Below are 26190 nucleotides of genomic sequence, written 5' to 3' on the forward strand. Positions count from 1 at the left end.
GACAGTGAACGTCACTCGGATTAGACAAGATGTGAGTCTGTGCTGCATTCACAGGAGATGGGAATTGTCGCCACTATAGTTTGTCGTGCGTAACAAAAACTTTTGACTTAATGACCTGCTTGTCCTTCGGCCGTCATCACCTGAACAAAAACACCAACTACTGCAGAACTATCGATAAATAATGAGGCGATTTTGTTGTTGAATCACATCTCAGATAGTTCACATGTTAAGGTAAATTGTGTTTTTTAAATCTCTTTCCATACTAGTTAGTAATGTCAGTTTGTCAGTTTGATTAGTGTTGATCTAGTTGAGATAAGAGATTGAAATGTAGCCGTCAGAGTTGGCTGATGTTCAGCTGGTGCAACAGCCTGCAAAACCTTTTGTGGGCACGAAGCTTCGATGATTAATTAAAATAAAATATTCTTACATGTGGAATGATATCTATGAAGGCATTCTGATTCTTACTTTGATCCCTGTATTGGAGGACAATTTCAAGGCTTTGATTCGATGGAGTAACATAGTGTCCACTAGTTTGTTTCTTTGCTTTCATCGTCTTTACAATAAAGCACATGGAGACATCACTTTTATCATGTAACAGCATCATGCTTTCAGAGGACGAAAGATGAGAGAGAAAAAAAAAATGGATAAACTGCACCAATTTCTGTCCCTGTCGAAATATTATTCCCACCCTTCCCAAGAGCAGCTGATAGAGAGGTCTGATACTTTACTGTGTTTTATTTATTCTTTTTTTGTTTTTGGTCCCCAGCTCCTCTTCAGTTTTTACGGATGTCAGCGTAGACGACTGGCTCCATCTTATGGAACGAGTTTTTGCTGCCTGAGTGATCCAACTGGGCGTATATCACCGGGCCCTGGAACAGAAGAGGAAAAGAGGTACAGTCAGTAAAAGATACAAATACATCCAGACAGAACAAGAAGCAAAGGACAAAGAGCCCTGATTTATGCAGAGGACACTCGGTTTTTTGTTGATAAGTTTGTTGAGGAATAATCTATTGAGAGTCCAAAATAATAATTTAAGGTTTTTCTCCAGTAGAAGTTCTGAATGGCATCCCAAAATCAGATATGCAAATTTTATCTGTAGTGTTCAGCTATCGAGATTTTTTTTTTGTTGAGCTTTGGAGACATCGGCCGTAGAGATGTCTGTCTTCTCTCAGGTGTTATGGAACTAGATGGCGTTTGGCTTGTGGTGCTCAAATTGTCAAAATATATATATATAGATCATTTTCAGAAATGATGTCCTGGTTACTCAAAAGAAAATCCACAGACTTTGTTGTGAGCAGTTTCATGCAGGAACTTTTTTCTGTCTATTAGAAAGAAACTTTCTATTAGAAACAAAGTAGTTCCTACATGAGTGCTTTGAACACCAAACGTCGAGTGTAATTTAGTCTCTTTATATTGGAGAGAAGGCCGACATCTTTACAGCTGATGTCTCCAACACCCAGCAACTCACACCAAAACTATCTGGATGGATAAACAGCACAATAAGAGGAAAATATGTATTTTTATTTTGGGGTGAACTGTCCCTTGTTTTACACAGTGAAATACTTTCTTTAGAGTTTGACTCTAACTGGCTTAATTAGTGATTAGCTGCCAAATGTAAGAGGCAAAAACATGCACACAGGTTAGATTAAAAAAAAAAAGCAGAACTAAAATGATTAATCGATTAGTTGATAGACAGATAATTAAGAAGGTATTATTTTGGTAATTAATATAAAGGTTTTAGTCATTTTTGCACTCAGGTTAAACAAAATTCTCATCTTTCTTTTTTTTCAGCTGAATTTGCATTTTCACATCTTTGCTGCTCATTAGTGAAGAGATGAATTAGTCTTTATATATTTACACATTTAAAATTGTGCACAACAGTTGTGCACATTAATGAGGCTGTTTTTTGTTTATTTTTGACAAATACTGCACCTACAGAGATGTAAACAAACCTCTGATTCATTGAGCAGAACTCAAAGTTTAACACACACAGGACACTGCACTCAAGTTTTAATTAAAGTTTAAAACTCTTTATTCTGTCATCTTTGGACATTAATATTACACACTGCAAACACGAGCCTCTCATTCATGAGCACGTTTCCCTCTGTGCTGTGACACAGTCGGGTGTAGTTTGGTGGAAAGAAAGTAGTTCCTACATGAATCTGCTCAGAACAAACTGTAGATTATCTTGAGTAACTGGGTCATGATATCTAGAAAGAGAAATTACTGTTAAGATTAAAAGTGCTTTGATCACCTGAGTGCCTCAACAGACATCTCTACAGCTCAGAAAAAAAAAAAAAAAAAAAAAAGTCTGGATGGATAAACAGCACTACAGGCCAGAGGGAAAAACATGTATTTTTCATTTTGAGGTGAACTGTCCCTTTAATATTGTTGCAGGATTTTTTTTTGGCAGTTTACTCTTTTTTTTTTTGGACATGTACAATATAAATAAACTTAAGTATTATTTTTGTTGAACTCGTTTTAGATTCCACTTGATGAATGGACGGGTTTAATCACATGGAGTATTTTGTTTCAGTCCAGTTGGATAAGCAACATAACTGCGACATTTCCCAGTGAAACGGTGGCAGCCAGTGGGTTTTTCTGTCCCCCAGCTCCTACCTGTAGTGGACCAGAGGGACTGGTAGACCTGGAGCCCTCCAGGCTGGACTCCACCTTCTTTCGTGGCTTCGGAGCCTGAGAGCTCACGCTTTCCAAGGACGTACATCTATTTTAGGGTTACGATTTGCCACGGTGTCGAGCAACCATTGGTGCACAGTCAAAATGGAGAAGGACAACAAATAATGGAGCACAGGACAAAAATAAAACAATGAGAGATGAGCATGAAAACAGTGGATGCAAACAAAGTGCACGGCAGCTCCCAGTGGTTTGGCAGCAGCGACGGACACTGGGAGGAGACTGGAGGAGCACCAATAGGATTTAATCTGACATCAGACTGGTGCTGATGCAGCTTCCAAGTACAAATCATAATACTAACTTAAACTTCACGATTGATCACATCGTTCTACGTATTGGTTTGACTTCAGTTTAATATAATTTGGGAGTTTTTATCTTTAAAGGCTCGTCCTCTTTTCTTTGTTTTTGCATACAAAGTCATCACACACAATTTCATAATTGATTAATCATTTAAAGATATATGTAATATTTCTACATTTATGTCTAACTATGTCAGATTTATGTTAAATATTTTGTTGAGTTTTGCACTGACATTCTAGATGTTTCTAAAATGTTCAAACCCTGAGAAATCTGTAATTTATTCAAGATAAAGATGCTTTTCCTACCAGCTGCTGGTTCTGATAACTTCCCTGAAAACACAGGATTCTTAAAGAGTCGTAACGTAAAAAAAACCTACACTACAGTGTTCAGTGTTGTAAGTAACAGCTGAGGATCAGTTGATTCTTCATTTACTGAATTCTACTGTTTTCTTCATGTCTTTCATCTAATGTTGCAGCGCTGCTCTCCTGTATGACGGCCGCCTCTACACGGCGAGAACTTAACTGCACACGAGAGAGAGACGTTTACCAAAGACGGATCAGGTGATGTCATCAGTTTATAATTAATGTTGATTTGTGACAAATTAATGTCAAAATTAAAGATTTACTGGGACACTTGAGTATAATGAAGCCGTTGTTAATGTTATTAGTGGTTTTTCTACGATGAGCCGGATTGTTCTGACTGTGAGACAGAATGAGTTCATCGTTCAATAATCTGTTGGCTGCTGAGTCTAAAATCCTAAACAAGATGATATAATTAACCGCAAATAACTTTTTTCCATTTTCAATTAATCTGTGGTTGATTTTCTTGATTAATTGATGAATCATTTAGTCCCGTCTCTTTTTACCCTCTAGTGGCTCCCTGTGACTTTGACAAAAAACTATTTATTTATTTATTTATTTATTTTTGTTTGTTTGTTTATTATAACATTTTGATTTTCAGTTATTACTGTTGCAATGATTCTTATATTCTCAGGTCTAGTGTAGCCTGAACAGAGGAGCTTTATATCATGGATTATTTTATTTTTTAATATTTTATTTCTAATTTAAAATGACTGATTTAAAGTAAAAGTAAAAAATAAAATAATTTAATATATAATCATATATATGTTATATATTTTTTTATTTACATTTTTATATGGTTTACATAAGTATTTTCGCTGTAATTAATGTTGCAAGTCAGAATGGTCAGGAATGACAAATATTACAGAATAGTCTGTAAATTATTGTCATATTACTTAATAATCTGTAAATCTGCATAAAATTCATCTTTTAGGATTGACTCAGTACATCTTACACAACTAATTAAACTAAAATGCGTGTCATGTTTTATAAACCAAATTAAGAAACAATTAATGATAGTTGCAGCCCTGCCATTAATTGATTTGTACTTGGATCAATACTTGCATCAGTCCATTCATTCAGCTCTTCAGTCTGTGGACTGTAGTGAAATTTAAAAATCAAACAGGTCATCAGTGCACCTCCAGTAGAGACTCTGTGTAACAGTCAGAAAGACAGTTTTTACCTGGAAAACTTCAGCTACAGGAGTTGAATTCTAAACTTTTTGTTCTGACATTTTGAAAACATCAAAACATTTTTGCAGATGTTTCATCAGTGATGAAGAGGACAGACGAAGAGGACAGTGGTTAATTTTGAGTGTTAGTGGCAAAAGATGGTCAACAAGAATCAGACAACATGCTGATGAGCCGACAACAAGCTAATCAACAGTGTTAATAGAAAAGTGTTGCAGTGACTTTAGTGGTGTTAAGACAGTAATGGAGGACAGTGACTGGCACCGGTGCAGACAGACACCCCACAGACCGCTGGCACTTCAGCTCACAGGCTCAAACCATCCAACAAGATGTTTTTTCTCATTTCAGAACAAGTCTTAATTTGAACAACTCATGTTTATGCGTCAATATGTGGTTATCTCACTGAGATGAAGAGATGGCAGCTGGAACATGCGAGATGGACTTGGTCAAACTACCTCAGACACAAAGGAGGGACAGTCTACTTTTGGACCATGTCTTTAACAAACATATTAATCATTAGTAACAACATCAGATCATCCAAACAGCCCCAAACATACAGCGTTTCCCCTGCACCCATGCAGAAAAGGGTTAGCGAGGTGTTAACGGTCTGATGATTAAGACTGAAGGAGTAAAAAAAAATTACTGCAAATACAAAACAGGAAACGAGCAAAATCACATGATGCATCAAATCCACCTGAGAAACTTACCTCACATTTTAACAACAATATCATGTGTGAGAGTCACTGAATGTTAGCAGAGCTGAAAGATCCTTAATTCTGATTGGTCAAGAGGTGCAAATGTGGCATCCTCATCAACTTTCTAAATTAATATTTTATAGTTGGAAAAACACTGATTTCAGGTGTTACTCAGCTTGGTTTCATAACACTGATTAGACCAGTGAGTGTGAGTCATTTTTCAACAAGTAAAATACTCTGAGGATAAATATTGATGATTAATGTAGGAGTGTAAATCACAAGTTTTATTACCGTACGATAAAAAAAAATGACTGTAGTCTCTTGACTTCACCCACAGGTTTCTGAAGAGCCTTTGATTGACTCTGAGTGTGGTGCTCCGGCTGCTGCCGTCCTGGCAGCACCAGACTCGGCCAACTCGCAGCTAATACAGAACTGGACAAAGAAGGGGAGCGTGAGTGGAGCTGAGTGGAGCTGAATGAAGCGGCGAACCGTCTGTAACAGCACTCGTCACTCAAAGCAGCCATGAGCTTTAATTAAGCCTAACTTTACGCCTTAATATGGTTTAAATGAGTGAGTTATATAAAAATTAACCCACCGTACAGACATCAACTAATTGTCTAATTATCTATGAAGACAAAAATAGTTTGTTGTACCGATCTGTGAACAAATTTATTTCTTTGTAAATAAACAAATTTTGTACATTTTTTTTGTGTTTATTTATTTGTAAAGGTCATGCTGATATGGAGGACTGATGACATTTTTTGGAAGTTGGGAAAACAAGGAAAGAGTCAGAAACCTAAAAATAAAGAAATTACTTGAGACAGAATCGTCTCAGACTGGGGGTCTGTGGTCTGATGTGTATCTAGTGTGGGATTTTATGCCTTTAATGGCAGGACAGCTGAAGATGTGACAGGAAATGGGGAGAGAATGTGGGGAAATGACACGGGCGGGAGTTGAACCCACAGCCGCTGCAGAGGACTCGCAGCCTCCGTACAGGAGACGCACGCTCTACCAACTGAACTATCCAGGCGCCCCACAAAACTACTTTTTGTCATTTTGTTAACTGGGTTTTGTGTCGTATTACTGCAGCTGAGTTAATGTCAGAAATCAGTGACCGACTGCTAAGATACGTGGAAACACTCACCCTTCATATTCATGGCGGTTGTGAAGCACCCTCATGACAATGCAGGCAGCTACGGCGATGAGGACGAGCAGAAATAAAGCACCACAAACTGCTCCGACTATAACGGCCGTGTTGCTCTGAGGAAGAGATTCTGGACACGACAAACACAACAAGGTACAACACAGTTAGTATGAAAAAAAAAATCCTAAATTAAAATCCTCTGAACTCTATTCTTTTTTTTTTTCATTGTCTTTATCCCACCTGCATGTTTTAAACCATGTTTTGCCTTTTTCATTAGAAATGTCAATTACTGAAAATATAATTAAATATAATTCAAGTTTTACATGTTTATGATCTACAGACATAAATGAGATGGTGTGTAAAAGCTCCACATCGTCTCTAAACAATGTCTAAATAAAGTTTTGTTCCTCTAACCAAAACATGACCTTTAATTTTAGGGTCATGACAGCTGGGAGTGGTCGTCCAGCTGTAACAAACACTCTGTGTGTTTAGGAAAAATACTACAGAAATTCTTTGTGAGAGCTAAAACAAACACAATAAACACACTTGAACTGCTTCTCTGATACAAATACTAGACATGGGATAAACCCCCACCTGGAGGGTGGGGCAAACACCGCTCAGCCAAAAGATAACAAGCCACCACACGCACATGTGGGCTTCATGTTAACTGGAAAACAACTAAAAGGAATGCACCTGCTGGAACCTGCCGGGTTTCTATGTTTGGTTCACCAGATCTCACGGCACAGATACACTGCAGGGCGTGAGAGGAGGGGATGTTTAAAGTGAGAGTGACAGCAGCAATCATTCATTTGAGCTTCATCCTGGTTGTATCTTAACCTCTGGAATTCTCAGTTCTGATTGGCTGGGAGCTACGGATTAATAATTTAATTTAAAATGTGTTTTATATTTGTGTCAGTAATCAGTCTGACACTCGCTCTCCTTCACACTCACTAAGTTTACATTCTCACAGTGATACCCTCCTCTGACCAATCAGTAGTCTGCACTGTTTACTGGCTCATCTTTATTATCGGGACTAAATCCAAAATACTCACAAACAGAGACATCATTTGTTTTTGTTTTTGTGTTTTTTTTTTACTAGGCCTGGTTATCGATTCAGATTTGCCAAATGGATTCGATTCAAAACATCCCAATTCGATTCACGATTCAACTTGAAATCAATTTGGTTAGGAATATTTTGGTTACAGTACCAGTTTAGCTTCGATATGAAAGATATTTTAAGAGAATTAATGTTGTAACTTGTAGAAGGAACCCTCTAACCTGCTACATTATTAAAAATATTAATGTTTACATTAACAATTGAGCCCAAAGTTGCATTAATTATATACTTTTCATTAAACACGACCAGACCAACACACTAAAATGAGATCTCGCACCACATGATCTTGTGCTACAACAACTTGCTATACTAACGGTTAAAACTGCAGGCCACACGTCTGCAGGAGAAAAGATGTACATCAAAAGATCAATTTTGGGATTTTATGACTCAAAGAATGGAAAATCAATTTGAATTGATTAAGCTATTTTTTTTTAACCCAGCCCTATTTTTCACTAGTTAGTCCTGTAATATTATCTCCCTGACACCATGTCTCTCAGCTCGGCTGCGCTTCCTTGTCCAGCAGTAGAGAGACTGACCTCTGGTGGCACGTCCTGTGAACTACACTACATCACTTGAATGCAGCATTTCAGTCTAATAGAAAGAGGAGCATCTGTATTAATGATGGTACTGAAAATCATATCATCTGGATAATCACCCAAGCTTAAAAGACCTTAGTCATTTTTGCTGACCTCGATATCGTCCACTGTGTTCACATAAGAATGTCACAAACATTTTAGCCAACATGATGCCTGAACAAACAGCAGGGTTTTTCCTGTCATTATGAGACTTGGGCGTCGTGCCTGAGCATTTTTTCACAGTGTCTGAAAGCTGAATGAACCAAGAAATCCTATGTTCAGACACGTTTTACTGTCAGATCTGGTCGTGCTGCTTCTGTGCCGGAGCAACACCTGCTACACAACCGTTTCCCAGTGGATAAATAAAGTTCTGTCTTATCTTCATCCACACAACAAACCATCACTGTCTTTTGCGGTGGACCAGTTTTAAAAATTGCAGGTATGAACAACAAGAAACCACCACAAAGTGCTGGTGAATGCAGGCAACTGGTTCTGCTGTCGTCTGTGAGAACAAGCTCCAACACCAAGGTCACCAAGACAAACAACTTTTTCCTTTTTCCATCCTGCTGAATGGAAAGTCAGTTCTTCCCTGTGTGTGTTGCTCACAGACGGCATGGTTCAGTGTCCCAGCCCAAAATAAAAAGCTATAATTCACCTGTTGCCTGAGATCCAGTGTTTCCAGTCTTTCTTATTAACAACTGACTGTGGGAGGCGATGATCTGGGTTTAGAGACGACTACAGTGAGGTTTAAAGAAGGTTTAAAGGTAATCCTATCTGGTTTAAAACTAGATTTACAGCTTGGTGTGGCAGCATTTTAAGATAAACTATGATTTAATTCCAGTTTTTAAACTCATTCTAGGTGGTGCAAACGGCTGCTGTGTCCAAACTGGCACCAGTCCATCAATCACATTTGATCACAGTCGACCAAATCATAAATCTCAGAGTAAAAAGTCACATCGACAGAGAAAAGTCATCCTTTTGCCTGGAAATGTGACTCATGATTCAGCACAATGAGGCAGACTGCAGGCTGCTCTACGCAGCATTTCACACACTGTCCAATCAGCATGTGTGGATGCAGTGTGTGTGTGTGCGTGTGCGTGTGTGTGTGTGTGCGCGCTGAGTGGGTGAACACGACTCACAACTGTGTGTCCAAGGCCGCAGGTACATTTAAAAAGCATCTTGTGTAATCACAGTCTTTAAGAATTCCTGCCTCAAGCTTAAACCAATTTTCAGCTTTTCACTGCAGAAAACTCATAATAAATACATTTTTATCAGCATTAATTTGATTTCACTCAGGATTTACCTTTCAGAACGACCCGGAGCTCCGTCCGAGCCGCCGTCCCCGTTACGTCCGGTGGGTTCTTCACATCACAGAAGAAGGTGCCGTTGTCGCTGAACTGAGCCGGACTCAGCTGTATTGAGACGTCCCTCTTGTTTATGTCTCCAATAAACTGAACTCTGTCTTTGAACTCCTCGTGTCCCGGGAATCCTTTCCCATTGGAAAAGTAGAAAATCTACAAAGAGGAGGACAATCAGGTTAGACGGCGTAACTCACAGTCGTCATGTGTATCTATATTAAATGCATAGAACGTCATTTCTGCTGCCGGGGGTTTCTCACATCAAAACAATAACAAAAGACAGAATCTAGTAACATGATGATGAAAATATATCTGAGATGACTTAAGTTTTATAGAGTTAGTTTGCCAGTTTTTATTTGTCATTCCTTTCTGCTCCGTCCCACATGGGATTACAAGACACCACCGTTTTCAAAACGCACATCTTTCATTCCTCTACAAAGCACCGCCACAGTCATTGTTTCAACGAACACCTGGTAAATTTCACCGTCTCTCCGCTCTGCCGTGAACTGACCTCGCTATGTAGGAGCTGCATAATATCAATATCAGCCAAACAGCACCTTGAACACGTGCTTTTCTTCTTCTAGACCGACATATCGTCCAGTTTCAACTTGTCGCTTTCTGTTATGGTTTGTAATGTGTTTGTCACTAAACAGGGGTTTAACTGACTTAATGAGGGAGGGGTCGGGTACATTTCACCACTGCAGCTGGACTTTACTGACATGAGTTGGTTTAACTGTCCCCATTTGAAATGAATAACATGGCAGCTAATAATGACATGTTGTAATGATGGAAATGCAACAATGAACTCATTATAAGCAGTGTGAACGAGGAACATAAGTGCAACTGAAATCAGCGTAAAGATCGATAAGCGCAATCAAAAATGTCATTTCTTCAATAAGTCAGGAACCGTTTTTGAAACCGGTTTGTGAAGCTCAACCCTACCAGTAAGTCATGACAGTGTAACAGTGAGTCAGCATGAACAACAACAGGACCCTGGAACTGAAACAGCTAAATGGAACTCAGCCATCATTCATTTTACTATTTACACCTGTGTGGTTTTCCTGCTGTGACGTCAAAAGGCCTAAAGTTGCATCATAAGACAAAACACAGATGAGCAACATGCCAATCATCAAAACCAGTTGTTCATAAACAGAACATGGTGCACATCTGTAGAACTGTTCCTTCATTCCTAAAACTGAAAACATACTGACATTAACCATGACTACTGCCGTTATAGGACAACAAAGTACACATAATCAAATCAAGAAAGCTCAGACAGATAAAATAAATGTCCCTTATCCTCTCCATCTTTCTTTCCGTTTCCCTCACTGACACACAAATCTTGCAGAGTCACGGCAACGTTTCAAAGTCGGCTGACTTTCCGTTTTGTTGGACAGAAATGACGATCAGGATTTCTTCTTCTTGCACACAGCTCAACTGCTGAGGCTGCCATGGTTAAAAATAAAGTAATTTGATTTAAGTGTCCTCAGCAGTAATCTGGCTCTGGTTCACACATAGAGACAGAAGCCAGGGTTTCTGTGAAGCCGTGACCTTGTTATTATTAGCAGAAACAGCTGAGTAAACGGAGGCCCCAAGGAAGAACGAGTTCTGTTGTCAGTAATTGTTTAGCTGTAGTCAGACTGAACTCAGCCAGTCCAGTTTGATATCACTTTCACATGACAGGAAGAAGAACACGAGTCAAACTGCTGTGTTCATGACATCCCACATAAACTGTCACACATCCAGATTTTCAGATCCAGTAACCTTTTTTTTTAACTTGACTTTGTCTACGTTATTCCATTTAAAGGAATAGTTCACCCCAAAATGAAAATTCAGTCATTATCTTCTCACGTTCTTGCAGATTGAAGGCTGAGTTGATTTTGTTAGTCCACAAAACTCTGCTTGAGTTTCACAGGAAAACAGTGTTGCAGAATCTCCCAAACAATGGAAGTGAATGGTGACCAGTTTTCAAATGTAAAAAAAAAAACAAGAGAATAAAACCATAAAATGCCTCCATACTGCTAATCTGGTGTAAACCCAGTCTCCTAAAGTCCTGACATGTCGTTTGCACACCGTCATACACCACACACACACACACACACACACACACACACACACACACACACACACACAGTTCAGACAGTGTGCATGTGAACGTGGCTCCAAGCTGAAGATCAACAGTGAAGATTCAGGATAAAAACATGGTGTCAATAACATTTCTGTAGTCAACTTGGCATGTTGGGGCTTTAGGAGACTTGGATTACACCAGATGAGCAGTATGGAGGTGTTTTATACAATTTTTATGCTGTTTTTTTCATTTGAAAACTGGTCACCATTCACTTCCATTATTTGGGAGATTCAGCTGCACTGTTTTCCTGTTTTGTGGACTAAAAACTAAACCTGACCTTCAATTGGCATGAGGGTGAGAGTTTTAATTTTTGGGTGAACTCTCCCTTAAATGTTTTGGAGCTGATGCCAGTACTGATATTAAGGAGTAAAATTCTGCTAGATATATCAGACGATATTCATTATATACAAGCGTAGTTGACAAACGCAGTAAAAAAAAGTTTTTTGTAAAACAATATGTTTGAAGAAAACAAATCTGATATTTGAGAAAATATGGGTCACTAAGTTTCACTTTATTCTTTAATTTTCACTGAACTGCACTGAAAATGTGTCCTTTGACGTGAAACAAAAAACTGTGTAGACTCATATAACCGTAGTCCCAGTCAATCATCACTTATGATAATCAACACTACAGGTGTGTGTGTGTTTGTGTCTGCACAGTTCCTGCCCTGTCTTTGTATTACTTTATTTTCTCTCATCTAGGAACAGCTCAGACAAATGCTGCTGACTCCACCTTTAATGTTTTCTGTTCTAGTGTGAAAATGTCTGGCGTCTTCACCGGTGTTTCCAGACTGAACAGCAGCCTGAGCAATAAAAAGAAAAAAAAACTGCTTAATCTCCTCTTTTTTATCCTCTCGTCTGTTCAGCTGGCAAACAACAAAACTCGTCACAGCAAACATCTGGTGAGGAGTGAGAGACGCAGCCCGGCCTGTACGGCTCTATCATCGCCTGTATCAGTCATTCGCAAAGATCGGGTCGTGACCCACCTGGGAGATTTTATTTGGGTCGCCAAATAAATAGAAAAAGATCTAAAAGATCTTGATAAGATCTATTGTGAATTGGTGATGGTTTGTCATTTTTAAAAAGTGGGTCCCCAAAAAAATAAATAAAAATTGTGAAACACGGGCCTGTATGACCATTTATACTGAGATCACTAAAAGTTCAAGGCAACAGAAAGTTGTGGTCTTCACTGCCACAGTTTTATCTGCAGAGGCAGCTGGTTAATGTTACACCCTCCTGCTGTGTTGTTCACAGAAAGAGGCTGACAGCAGCTTCTCTCACACATTTGGGTTCTGGAAATTACAGCTCACCGCTGAAGTGACTCGTCTAATCACAAATAGCTGTAGAAGATCCAGTTGGGGAAAACTTTATTGCCAAACAAGAAGTTTGACAGGTTGAACCACGGATGTCCACGTTTTCGTTTATTTGTTATGACTGGGTCAATTGTTGCAACAAGGATCTTTTTCACCGGTGCGCTGCTGCTAACTGTGCTACAGCTGCTGATAGCAAGTTAGCTCAGTTAGCGATCCTATGGGATATCGCCTCCGAGACCAGTGGAGGCCGGCTGACAGGAAAGGGCAACCTAGCAACGTAATCTGTCAGTACACATCATCCACAGTGTTGACAAGTCCACAAATGTTTGTTTGTGTGAAGTTATTTATTCCCATGTTGTTATTTTTTTAAATATTTATTTTCAACATTTGCTCATTGAAACTCGTTTAACTTCAGCTTCTGTTTTTCTCACAGCAAAGTTTTACTACAGCAAACTGTTGCACCGCGTCTGTCTCTGCTTTGTTTACATCTGCCTCCACATGAGATCACGTGAAATCATGTCCCGCCAGATTTTGTGGAATCTCGTGGGATCGTGTTCGCTCTAATACATAATCTTAATATAATGATATAATAAAGCTTGGCTGTAACCTGGAGCACTTTTGAAGAAAATGTAAAAGTTATTCAATAGTCAGTGTTTGATTATGAACATCCAATTTAATTTTACAAGAAAAGTAGCAAAAAATATTTGTGAATGCTGTTGATTAGAATTCACAGAAAGACTGAAAACTGGAATCAGTCAAAATCAGAATCAGGACAACAAATAGATGGCAGTGTTTCTCCTGGAACTGTACAGACCTGGAGGGACAACAGGCCAATGGGAACCCCAAATCAGTGATCTGTGTTTGTGGGCTCCTCGCTTTATTTAGATGTAAAGTTGGCAACTTAAAGTCAATATGAAAATGAATAAACAAGTTATAACAATAATAATGATGTAAAGGCATGTTAATTACAGTGAAGGCAGAGATGAGCAGCTATAGAAGTGGAGCAAATCACAGTTCTACAAGGCAAAAACAAACAGCAGCACAACAACAACACAAACAAGGTCAACAACAACAAACAAACACAAGCAAGGACAGACATGAGACACACACACACAAAAAAATCAAGAACAATTTTGCAGATCAAGGACAGACAGGAAAATACGCAGCCTGAGGACATCAGCAGCACGAACTGTTCCAAAACAACTTTCTGTGACCTCGCCTGGGAAATTATTGGATGTAAATACATTTTTGTTCTAATTAAGTTACTTTATGTGTCGCACAATTTCCATATCTGATGCCATGATGAAAATTCTCTCCAAGCCAAGGAAGATAAAGTGCAGCAATGAATCAAGCACACACTGTTCATGATGTGCTAATGTTTGGCAAAGGCAATATTTTTATGCAATAAATGCAGATTATGGAGTCATCTTCTGCTTGTGATCATTTTGTTTAAAGTCTTGAATATAAAGTTGATAAAAACTTTAATGTAAACTGCAGACCGCCTGCTGCGCCATCTGACTGAAGCCACGACCACGTAAATATGCCGTCACCCCACACCTCGTCTGTAACAACATGACCAGCAGTAACAGACATGAAAATGAGCAAAAGTTAACCATGTACCCATGCATGAAAATATATTAATAAATGGCTTAAAATACGTCACTTTAAAGGACACAGGCAGAAACGGCTGAACTGAAACGTCACCTGCTTCTACTGGAACTCAGAAAAACAAATTCACATTATAGTTGATCTCAATCATATTTTTCTAGTTCTGTGATTTAAATCGTGTCTCATAACACCACTCTTTAACAAAATAGTTGGAAAACTTATTATTGTCTGACAAAATCGTGACAATCCGTCCTTCCACACAAACTGAAAACACCAAGCTGACGTTTTAAGTTTAAAATAACCTCAGAGTTCAGTTTTAGGGGGACTCGTTTGTCTGGGCAGAGTGCTGAGAGCTACAGATTTCACCAGCTTAGTGTGGACGTACTCTAAACATTGGCTGCATGCTTCTGTTGTGGCGTGACTCCTCTGCAATTTAAAAAGCTCACGGCTGTGTCATTATGTTTGCAGGAGATCAGAGCAGACAGGTGGGCTCACGCCCGGCCCGACTGATCTGTAAAGAACTGTGGACAGGACATGATCCACACGCTTCCTCACCACGATCCAGCAGCTCTGTTCTCCAGAATCAACTGCTTATGTTTTGCTCTAAGTATAAACCTTAAAGGGGCAGTTCACCACCAAATCAAAAATGCATGTTTTTCCTCTGAACTGGGATAGACTATCTTTAAAATGAACACATGAGAATGATTGGTCTGGTATTAATAAGTAAGTGATCTGTGACATGATGGATTCATCTTCATCTCTGAATAAAACCTAGACATTCTTCTTTATAACACTGTGACTGAGTGAACATGAAGGCTGCAGCTCCCCTGCACTGAAACATTTACTGTACATTACTGTAATAATCACCGTTTTAAATAAAATTAATTTGTTTGAAAATTAAGACACATTATTCAGACACTGATCAATGATCAATCACTTGTCCTGCTGTGACTGGTTGCACTGATTGAACATTCATCAGAGTTATCACATCATGCTGAAGGTGATGTGAGTGTTTGAGTGAGGATGACGCTGACTTTACTGTGTTTTATATGTCTGATCAATAGTTTGATCCGTCAGATTACAGCTGATAAATATATTTAAAAATCAAATGTAACAGACAGACGGATATCAGCACTAAATCATCCAACAATTCATGTCTGGTAAATGACAAATGAATTAAATATAGTAGTGTTGACTTCATGACTTATTCCTCCACTCCTGTTTTTAAAGGTGAATGTCATGGTCCACACTGGTATGTATTCATATTTGTACCTCCAGCGGTTTAAGATGAAGACGCTGCCTTTTTTTTTTTACCAGTTGTCATGGTGAATTATAGTATCAGAGCTCCATCAGAGTTGACTAAATCTGATCAGTTGTTCTGGCAACGAAAACCAAAAACAGAGTTCAGGATTAAGCTCAGAGTTTGTTAAACCTGCTTTCAGAAACAGGCCCCTGTAGTGATATTAATCCATCCAGAGTGTTTCGGTGTGAGCTTCTCCCCGGTGTAATGGAAATAGATGGCACTTGGCTTGTGGTGCTCAAAGCACAAAAAAACTTTTGAGAAACTCAACATCAATGTCTCTTTCCAGAAATTAGGACCTACTTACTCAAGATAAACCACAGACCTTCCTGTGAGCAGTTTCACATATGAACTAATTTCTCTCTACTCTCGCCATCATTAAGTTTAATCACGTCGAGTCTATAGAATGTAAAAAAAACTGTGAAAAATGCTCTTTTCAGTTCTCTAAGTGCCATCTTTATGTGGTTTCTTTGGTCCAGTCTTCATTATCTGTCATCAATGACAAACAGCAAATCCTCACATTTGAGAAGATGGAACCTGCAAATATTTGACATTTTTTGGGTTGAAAAATTACTGAAACAAGTAATTGATTATCAAAATAATTAACTAATCAATGATCAGCTAATTGCTGCAGCTCCAAAGAAAAAAGTTCCTACATGAAACTGCACACAACAAGGTCTGTGGATTATCTTGAGTATCTGGGTCATGACTTCTGGAAAGAGACACTGACGCTGAGTTTTTCAAATATTTTTTTGCATCTACATACAGGCAAGAGGAAAAATATGTATTTTTAATATTTTTGGGGTGAACTGTCCCTTTAAATATGACTTGAAGCTCAGTTAAACCTGCAACTTTTGGAGCACATTTGTAAAAACTAACAGATTTTGTTCACTGAGGCTGACTCAGACAGTTTTAGCACTCGACAGTAAATTTGATTGTTTGAAAATGACATGTGTGGCGATCACCCGCTGCCTCATGATTCATTTTGCCAGCAGACGCTGCAGCGCTGGTCTGAAACCCAGTGTTTGTTTTGTCAGTGTGTGTTACAGGAATAAAGAATACAACTAAAACACACCACGAGAAATTATTAAGCTCAAGCTCAAGATAAATAGATGAAAGTAAGCATGACAAATATACAAATAATCAGAGCTGTTGTGACACAAGGTGGAGGCAGGAGGCAGCGTGAAAACACACAAATAAAAGATCTGAAAGTGCCTTATTTAAAACTGTATGAATAATTTCCTGTCACTGAGCCTGAACTGAAGAATAAAACTGTAACCTCATGTGTGTATTGAAACTCTGCCATGACAACGAGCGTTCACCCCGAGGAGCGTCTGAAGCCTTTCTTCATGTGTCGGAGCAGATAAAACAATCGCAGGAAAACATCCTGAAGCTGTGGGAAATCTCCCCACAGCGGATACGACCAGCGAGGACTCACCGTGTACGGAGCTTTGGAGAACTGATTTTCAGGCTGACTCGACTGAAAACTCCAGGTCACCGAGGTGGTGCTGCTGACTACTTCACTCGACTTAAAGGAGCATCGGAGGACTCCTGTGGTGCCGTTCTGCATCATCACTTCAGGGTCGGCGTGTATCTCGATTGCTGACGTTGGTTTTGTGACTGTTAATAAATGAGGAGATAAAAGTAAGTTACCAACTTATGTTGTTTGGTAATTGTATGATAAATACACAAATTATGATAGATGTTATTATTGAAAAATTAAAAGAAAATACATTTCTGGTCATGATACTAATCATAAAATCTGCTGGAAGCCTCATATAACGTACAAAGCATGATCAAAGCTGGCAAGAAGCACTGCAATTCTGAGAAAAAGCAGCATGGGGTAACACCTACAAAAGCAACAATCATTGTTCATACTACAAAAGAGCCACAAGGATAATAAACAATGTTGGATATTTGGAACACCATAAAAATCCGCTTTTAAAGTCAAATGCATTGAAATTAAGGGATGTGGTAGAATTTAAGACTGCACAAATGTGCAAAGCAAGAAATAGTTTATGTCCAGGTAACATACAAATGTTTTTTCAATAGAGAAAGGGGTTAAAACCTAACTATGAGGTGTTTGCACCATCTTAAAAGTATGTGCATATTCAGAGTGTGATGATTCACTCATGCATCTGATGCCTCAGGCTTTAATGAGTAAGATGTGTGCATCGGCTCAGATGACCTGTATCGGTAAAACGCTTGCAAATCCTCATTAGGATGTTTGTACATTTAATTTTTTAAATCAAGGAAGAAACGCTGTAACGTTCCACTGTTTTCTCTCTCTCCTGCTGCCTCGCTCACACAAAACAAACACTCCCTCGTCCCTCTCCTGTCTCTTCTCCTCATTTCCTCAAAACAGACAATGACAGAACTGACGTCGCACCACCAAACTTTCACAACGCGCAAGTGTGGGCGCAAGTTGCAGTTTTATAAGAAAGGTGAGAAACTGCTGCAAATCACTTCTGCAAAATGTGTCGGATATCAGCGTACAGAGCCACGAGTCTCCCGACCCACAGACGTCATGTCAGTGTGACAACAGGTAACATGTAGCATCACTGTTCCTCCACACCCCACTTCCTCTACACCAGTGGTGCCCAACCCTGGTCCTCAGGGACCCTGTCCTGCATGTTTTAGATGTTTCCCTGCTCCAACACACCTGATTCAAATGATCAGCTCGTCATCAAGCCTCTGCAGAAGCCTGACAACAACCTGATCATTTGAATCAGGTGTGTTGGAGCAGGGAAACATCTAAAACATGCAGGACAGTGAGCCCTGAGGACCAGGGTTGAGGAACACTGTTCTACATGGTCAAATTCAATCTAAACCACAGCACTCTTCATATGAAACAGAGTGGCAGATCATCTTACAGCAAAAATATTTCAGGTTACAGTATCTGGTTTACAAACGAGATTCCTAATAAGATGTTAACATCACTGTAATGTCTCCTTCTCTCTGTCTCTGCCATCACTGATTCAGCAAAACTAACAGGATTTCTTCTTGCAGCCAACAGAAACCCTACAAAAACAGCATTAACTAGAGGTGTAACGATTCACTCATGCGCCCGATGCATCAGACTTTAATGTGTTAGATACGGGTGCATTGGTTCGGACGACCTGCATCGGTAAAAAGCTGAACATGAATCAGTAACAATGCAGCACTAACGTATCAATACATCTCATTGGGATGTGCATACGTTTAATTTTGGCATCAGGGAGCTGCCACTGTTAACTTTCCTCCGTCTTCTCTCCCCTGCTGTCTCTGCCTGCACCGCTCTCGCCAGACACCTGCTGCCGCGTTCACAAAACAAGCGCTCCCTCCTCCCTCTCCTGTGTCTCCTCTTCATTTACTTAAAACAGACGGCGCTGAAAACAGCGACAGAAGTGACATCGTACCGCGTCGCACCACCAAACTTTCATAATGCTTAAGTGTAGAATAAGTTTGTGTTTCATAAGAAAGATGAGAAACTCTGCTGCAGATTATTGATGTAAAACGTGTCGGACAGCAGAGAACAGAGACACGAGTCTGACCACAGAGACGTCATGTGACTGTGAGAGCAGGTAACACTTCACTGTTCCTCCACACTGATCTAAACCACAGCACTCTGAATATGAAACACAGCAGCTCATCATCTTACTGCACAAATACTCACATTTTAAATTTTCTCATTTATCTCATCTCATTTACACGAGACTCATAATAATGTCTCCTCCTCTCTGTCTCTACTGTTACTATATTTATAATATATAGCATTAGTTGAATCAAAATGTAAAGACTGACACACTGCATTGTCTTGTATCGTATCGTATCGAACCGAATCGTTGGCCACTTAAAGATTTATAAAATGTATCGTATCGTTGAACATGTATCGAGATACGTATCAAATCGTCTCAGTCAGTGAGATACACACTCCTAGCATTAACAGAATCAAAATGTAAAGAATCACACGCTGCATCATATCGTATCGAAACAGGGCTGAATCATATTATGCAGAAACATTAGCTATTGAAAAATGTCTAAGGTGAATTTTATCGTTGAACATTTATCGAGATACATATTGAATCATCTGCCGGTGAGATGTACACCCCTAGTGCACATCCATGTTTGGGGTGGTTTTGCAGAACGCTCTGTAGGAGGAACAAAGTAAAAAGATCAGACAGTTTAAAAATATGTACGAAAAAATAATTTTTTGGCAGGTACAGAAATGAGGAAGCAGAATGTAAGGAGGGAGGTTTAATGTGCTTTAGATTCCCCTCATTCTGACTTTGTTGTTACTGGATTTGTCTTCAAACATAGTGTTGAAAATGTGGGGATGGGCACAGAGTGGATTTATGTAATTGAAGGATTATTGATAGATAAGTATTGAATAGTGGTAGGACTAGACAAACATGTTAATGTTCATTTTTGTTTCTCATTGAAAGTCTATTTATTATTTCAGTTCATATATAATTTAAAAAAAATTCTCATAAATGTTCAAAATAAATAAATATAAGAATCTCCTGGTTGTTCCTTGGTTGAAATTTTGAATGCACCACAGAACATAACTAGAAGTACAGCATCACCACATCAGCGGGGTCTGCATTGTTTTACCGCAGGGGGCTGCGTTGGTGAGGAGTGTTGTTTAAGGTACTGGCGGCGACGCAATAACAGTCCAGGAAGTCCAGTTTAAGAGACAGGCTAGGGGTGTTGACAGATGCCAACATGTCTGTCATCCTCACACACACAGGATGTTACGACTCTGGAAATCACAGCAGCTGTTTAAAGGAGGAGTGTGAACTGTATTTCCTGTAATAAATCATAAAATGACCACGATATGTCAGCAGAGATTAAGGAAACATTTGAAGTTGAAAAGCTCCTTGCTGTGACGCTCCAGCCGTGCTGCTCCTGTTCCATGTCGGTTAACTTCTCGTAAATCCATTTCACATTAATTAGAGCTGTAATTAATGCTGTTTATGAGTCATAAGAAATCATTAATGATGTTGTAGGAGGCGTAGATGTTTACTCCGTTTAAAATGAGCGATATGTTAATGGAGTCTGACTGACTGTGAGGAAGGCAGCCTCTAAACTCAAACTCCAGAGTGTGTTTTTAAAGGACTGGTCTCATCTATTGTTGTTTAGCTTTGTTGTTCTTGTTTTGTTTTTTTGTTGTTGTTTTTTTTTTTTAGCTTTTTTCTGTCCTATCCTAGAGTCCTATCCTTTTTTGGAAGTTCAGAGCAACTTAAAATTGGAGTCAAATTCCTACCATGTGTACAAACATTAACAAACTGATTCTGACATTTGTAACCACCAGATGTGAAGCATGAACCAGTACCATTTAGGGCATTTTTGCTTAAAAAATCACTAATAATGTATTACCAATATTACCATCTGACTGATCAAATAATTGAAAGAGATGAATCAACAGCTCTCTGACACAGTTATGGTGTCCAGGCAAATATCAAGGGAAAAAAATGTGCATGCAACTTAATAATTCATATCCTTAAACTATTACCATGGGCTCTTGCTTTATTAAGCCGTGCCCTCATATTACTTAATCAATTGCCTCAAATAAATGGCATTAAGTTATCGTAGCAGTAAGAACAGGGGTTACAGGTTGTTGTGGTTGTACAGCTGTTTCAGTGTGGAGGCACCTGAACATGACTGAATTATTCCCCACAAATTAATTCATGTTTTATCGCCTTCATTCATTTTGTCTTGTTCTTTCTAAACTTTCTCATTGTTTGTTTTGTTGTCTTAATACTTGTTGTTTTTCTCTGTACTGTGCAGCTGTGTGCTAAATGCACAGACACACACACACACACACACACCATTGTGTGATAATCTGAAAAATAAACAGTGGAGGTCAGTTTAGGGACATAAATGAGCTGATAGTGTTAAACATTTTTGGTTTGATTTTGGCCTAAGAGATGTGGACAGATTTTGAAATTTGGATGGTAAACAACAACATGTTATCTTTAACAGTTTTAATATGACAACTGATCTGCTTCTGTTCATTTGTGTCAACAAATTATGAACTAAAGGTTATCAATAACTATTTTTTCAACCAAATTTTCAAAAATGACACCTGATCAGTTCTGTAGAACTTGAACAATGATTCAACATTATGTAATCCACAGGTTGGTTGCAGAACTGCTGCTTTTGATTGTTTTAAACTGTTCAGGTGATCGTGTTACTGTGTCCACCCACTGTTAGAAGTGACTACAACACATACTGTGAACAGAACACAGAAAAATAAACACCATTGTCTTACAGAATTAGGTTTATAAATGTAAAGTACTGACTATGGCTTCACAGTAGGGTTGGGCCGTGGACACTGAACTGGTGACGTCCACAGTGAAACATCATGATGAACAATGATATCGTTTATATATGCTTTCTTTTCAACATTTTATATCTGTGTATGTTGGATAATAATTACAAATTGGGCAGTACTTTATGCTGATTATACTGATGTGAGGTGCTATTATAATTGCCACAGCCCTACTTCACATTTAATCAAATTATTATCGAAACTGCAATATAACCAAGTGTAACATCCAAATCACAGACGCTGTAATTTTTTGATAAAGGAGAATGTTTGACATTATGATGAAGGACTGTAATGCTGCAGAGGTGCCCTGGTCTCAATCTCCAGATGTAAGAAAACATCTTTCTTTGATGGATATCCCAACAACTGTCACATTATCATGATTTAATTTTTTTTTTCTTTTAGAGAAAATGAAAATTGTGATGCAAAAATTATCATTCCTGCTAACTCTGAATGTTTTTTATATTCTCAATCTGTTGAAATAATTGCAACTGCAAAGCCCAGGAACTGACTGCTCAGCTTACTGATTAATAAAATGTGGGGATCAGCTCTGATTCTGGATGAGGAATGTTTGACAGCAAACTCACCTTTAAGTCACAGAGTAACAGAGATTTGCACAATCGAAAAGCCAAAGTCACAACCTTGCCAAAAACCAGTCACATCTGCTCCCACAGAATCTCTTGGACTTTATGTAAATACATCAGAAGGACATATAACTGTATGTCCTCTGCACTTTGCACAGCAATTAGGCCAAATTCTGTCTAATGCAGTGTGACACAGATTCAGAGTGCAGGGAACACTGTGCAGTAACAACAGGACAAACTGTTATGGCAGGAGCCAGTCAGCAATCAGCTGGAGATAATTTCACAATATATGACGGAAGGAAGCGTTTGCCATCCGTTTCCTCTTGTCTGATGTTATTAGTGTGAGATTTAAAGCAGAAAACCATCAGTCCACTTCTCCAAAGTGCAGGATGTTTCTATCTATCATCTCAAATGGAAAAGTTTTGTAGTGTTTCAGTAATGAGTCCAGGAAGGTGCGTTTATGGACTGAACCATCGACAATAATAGGCTACTTTTATTTTGCTTTAGAGGGACAGTCCACCCCAAAATCAAAAACACAGATTTTTTTCCTTTGGCCTGCAGTGCTATTTATCCATCTAGATAGTTTTGGTGTGAGTCACTGAGTTTTGGAGAAATTGGCCGTAGAGATGTCTGCCTTCTCTCCAGTCTAACAGAACTTGATACCACTCGGCTTGTGTTGCAGAAGAAAGCGTGCATCTACTCATACTCGTGCTTGTGAGAGCGAGGAACATAAACATTAATGACGTCCTCCTCGGCCGAGCTGTAACCTCTCGTCCTTGAGCTGATGCATGTTTCCTTCTGTGAAGTAAAACTGTTGATGGGTGACGTTCGATAGAAACTGCTCACAATATGAACTGTGGATTATTTTGAGTAACCATGTCATAATTTTTCGAATATGTTTTTTTGGCGCTTACTGGAATTTTTAACCTTGGTAAAATACCTTGAAAAATATCGATATTGGAAACCATTTTCAAACCACAGTAAAAAAAAAACTGACACAACTTTAAGGGTGGGCCTGGGTAATATAGCTGAAAATTTTATCACAATAAAATGTTTAACTTCAGTCGATACTTGATAATTTTTAATGATGTTCCCCAAATAAAGACCAGGATAAAAAAAAAGTTGAATTTAACTGCTTACTACCACTAAAGAAAACTGCCATTTTGGGCTGATCTGGACTTTTTTTAAATTAATTTCTGCACCATCTGCTCTTCTTTTCTCACAGCATGATTTTTCTGTTGTTGTGTCACACACCTGTCAAATGACTGGCTGCTTGAATGTCACTGGTATCCATTATGACAGGATATGACAGCCTGTTCACAAGCCAGGGCATATTTATTATGTACTTATTATGTACAAGGCTGTTTTGCGTTTACTGCATTGAAATGAAACTATTAAACATTTTATTCAACAACTTTCTTATTGCTATTGATGAAGTGTCTATTAATGATACATGTCATTATTGTTTTACTGCTCAGGCCTAATCAGGGGTATAAAATTTTAGATTTTATCAAAAGATAAATGTAACAAAGCTGCAACATGACAATGAGAATGATAACCCTTTTAGAAGCATTTGTTTTTTCATTCCCTCTCGTTAGATCAGGCCTATAAAAATAGCTAAACTACTGAATTAACTAATTTTAGAGATTAAGTAAAGTTAACAGTGGCAACTCGCTGTCAGACAGAAGAGAGTCAGTAATGCAGCTGGTAGAAGCACAAGTATCAATACTATTTCAATAGCACATTTAAAAACAAACCAGTACTTACATTTGATAATATATAAAATATAGAAGCTATTTTAATTATCCAAGTCCTCATTCAAGACCTAAGCTCAGTTCAGTCTTTATTGTCCTGCCTGAAGTTACAGCAAAATCAGACAGCGACTTTTTCTATACCAGCACTATGTGTAGGTTATCAATGAAAAAAAAAATCAATTTGTGTCTCAGACTTTTCCTCCCCTCTTTTTGCCATGGTACTGAAAGAGGTATTTTAAAACTAGTCCTGTATTTAAGTTTAAAATTCTGGTATTACAAAAACTCAAGAACAGAAACAAAACAAACTCTCAAACTAAATGGATGCATTGTGCGACAGGCCAGTGGAAAAATATGGGTTTGATTTTGGAGTGAACTGTCGTGAAAATGAACTCGTTATCAACTGGGAGACTTTACCATCTGCTGCATCAAACTGTTAACCAGATAATCCTTTAGTCTAGAGCTAATTCTACAGTATCTGAGTGATCCTTGGGACTAAACACACATCTGTATCGTGTTTGAGCTTAGAGTGTTGTCCTGTTTGGACAGTTAGCCATTAGCAGTAAAACTGGAGGTAGCAGCAGTAATACATAGTTTAAAAAACACCCACAATATTAAATTAAGTCTTAAGTTAAACTGAAGAAAATCACGCTCATGCAGTTGTGATGCTACTCGTATCATTAAGTGTATATTGATAGTGTGTGGTGGTAACTTTGCAATCTGGTTCAGGAAGAGGCTAGCCAACAAGGAAATGAGATGTTATCTTAGGTTTTGGACGCTAAAGCTAGTCAAGAGTCAAGGTAAAGAGTCAGACTCCCTACTGAGCTGATGCGTTGGCACTGTTTTAAAGCCACTGTGTGCCAATAAAACACAATAATTGTTAGTAAATGTTATTGATAAAAACTTATTATGCTGAAAATGACTAAATAAATAATGTTAACCTGGCGTGCTGGTTAGCTTAGTAAGCGACTAACCTCCGTACGACACGTAGTTACCGCAGGGACTCACGCCTAACGACACCGTTATTCAAAAATCTGGTACTTTAATGTGTCTTTGTTTATCGCCCAGAGTACCACCACGATAGCACACACTTAGTCATATTTTCTGTATCACCAGAAGACACTCTTCAAATCGGCGTACACCCAACACGCCCAGCGACATTTATTTCAGCTAAATATTAACATGTGCCAGCTGGTTAGCCTCTCCATTTAACGTCACTTCAGCGGTTGGCACCACTATCACCAAGGGCGGCAGCCACCACTCCGCACCAAATCTAATTCAGATTTTAGTCAATTTAACTAACTCTCTAACACGTTATCTATTAACATAATATCGATGTGTGGACAAGGACGGTACAGCTAACACTCCTAAGAAAATCATCCTCGGTTGTGTTAAATCGTGTCCCTGTTTAAATAATGAGGGGGAACAAAGGGGCATTAATTAGCAAGATTGTGAGCAGAGGCTAGGGGTGTAACTAGTTAGGTGTCTCCCGCAACGTTACATGAGATGAGACACAACATCGCTAGCTAGCTAACCTGATATCCCACCTTAAATAAAGAGCTCAAAATCAGACATTTCCACATTGAAATTTAACCCAAGTAGGATTTCGACACTCACCTAATACAACACATAGCGTAAATCCAGTCAATAAAACACGCTTGCAGACGGTATTTGACCATTTTGGCTCCATTATGTTGTTGTAAACAGGAGTCGTCCCCCTCTGATTTTTTTTTTCCCACCCTCTATCGAACGAGGCCCTTCTTCT

At 38.7% G+C, this 26190-nt stretch overlaps 1 protein-coding gene across 1 annotated transcript; it reads right to left on the reverse strand.

The window, feature by feature from the left end:
- Window positions 1-731: 731 nt before the first annotated feature.
- Window positions 732-26177, reverse strand: mpzl1l (myelin protein zero-like 1 like). Its single transcript, XM_084730108.1, has 6 exons — window positions 26043-26177; window positions 17219-17400; window positions 9378-9588; window positions 6383-6512; window positions 2620-2725; window positions 732-869 (listed from the first exon to the last, which is right to left on the reverse strand). The coding sequence occupies exons 1-6, from the start codon at window positions 26113-26115 to the stop codon at window positions 774-776; spliced, it is 798 nt and encodes a 265-aa protein (XP_084586234.1). The 5' UTR covers window positions 26116-26177; the 3' UTR covers window positions 732-773.
- Between the last annotated feature and the right edge of the window lie 13 nt (window positions 26178-26190).

This window comes from Lutjanus erythropterus, chromosome 11 (assembly GCF_056507025.1).
Source record: "Lutjanus erythropterus isolate fLutEry1 chromosome 11, fLutEry1.hap2, whole genome shotgun sequence".
Classification (NCBI taxonomy): domain Eukaryota; kingdom Metazoa; phylum Chordata; class Actinopteri; order Lutjaniformes; family Lutjanidae; genus Lutjanus; species Lutjanus erythropterus.

Bases quoted from the DNA above. Each gene is read 5' to 3' on its own strand.
- mpzl1l (XM_084730108.1), bottom strand. From the start codon at position 26,115: ATGGAGCCAAAATGGTCAAATACCGTCTGCAAGCGTGTTTTATTGACT. The intron at 2,726-6,382 runs GTGAGTGTTTCC...ACCCTAAAATAG, and splicing joins AACCGCCATGAATATGAAGG to ATGTACGTCCTTGGAAAGCG. The intron at 870-2,619 runs GTAGGAGCTGGG...CTTCTGTTCCAG, and splicing joins GTCCCTCTGGTCCACTACAG to GGCCCGGTGATATACGCCCA.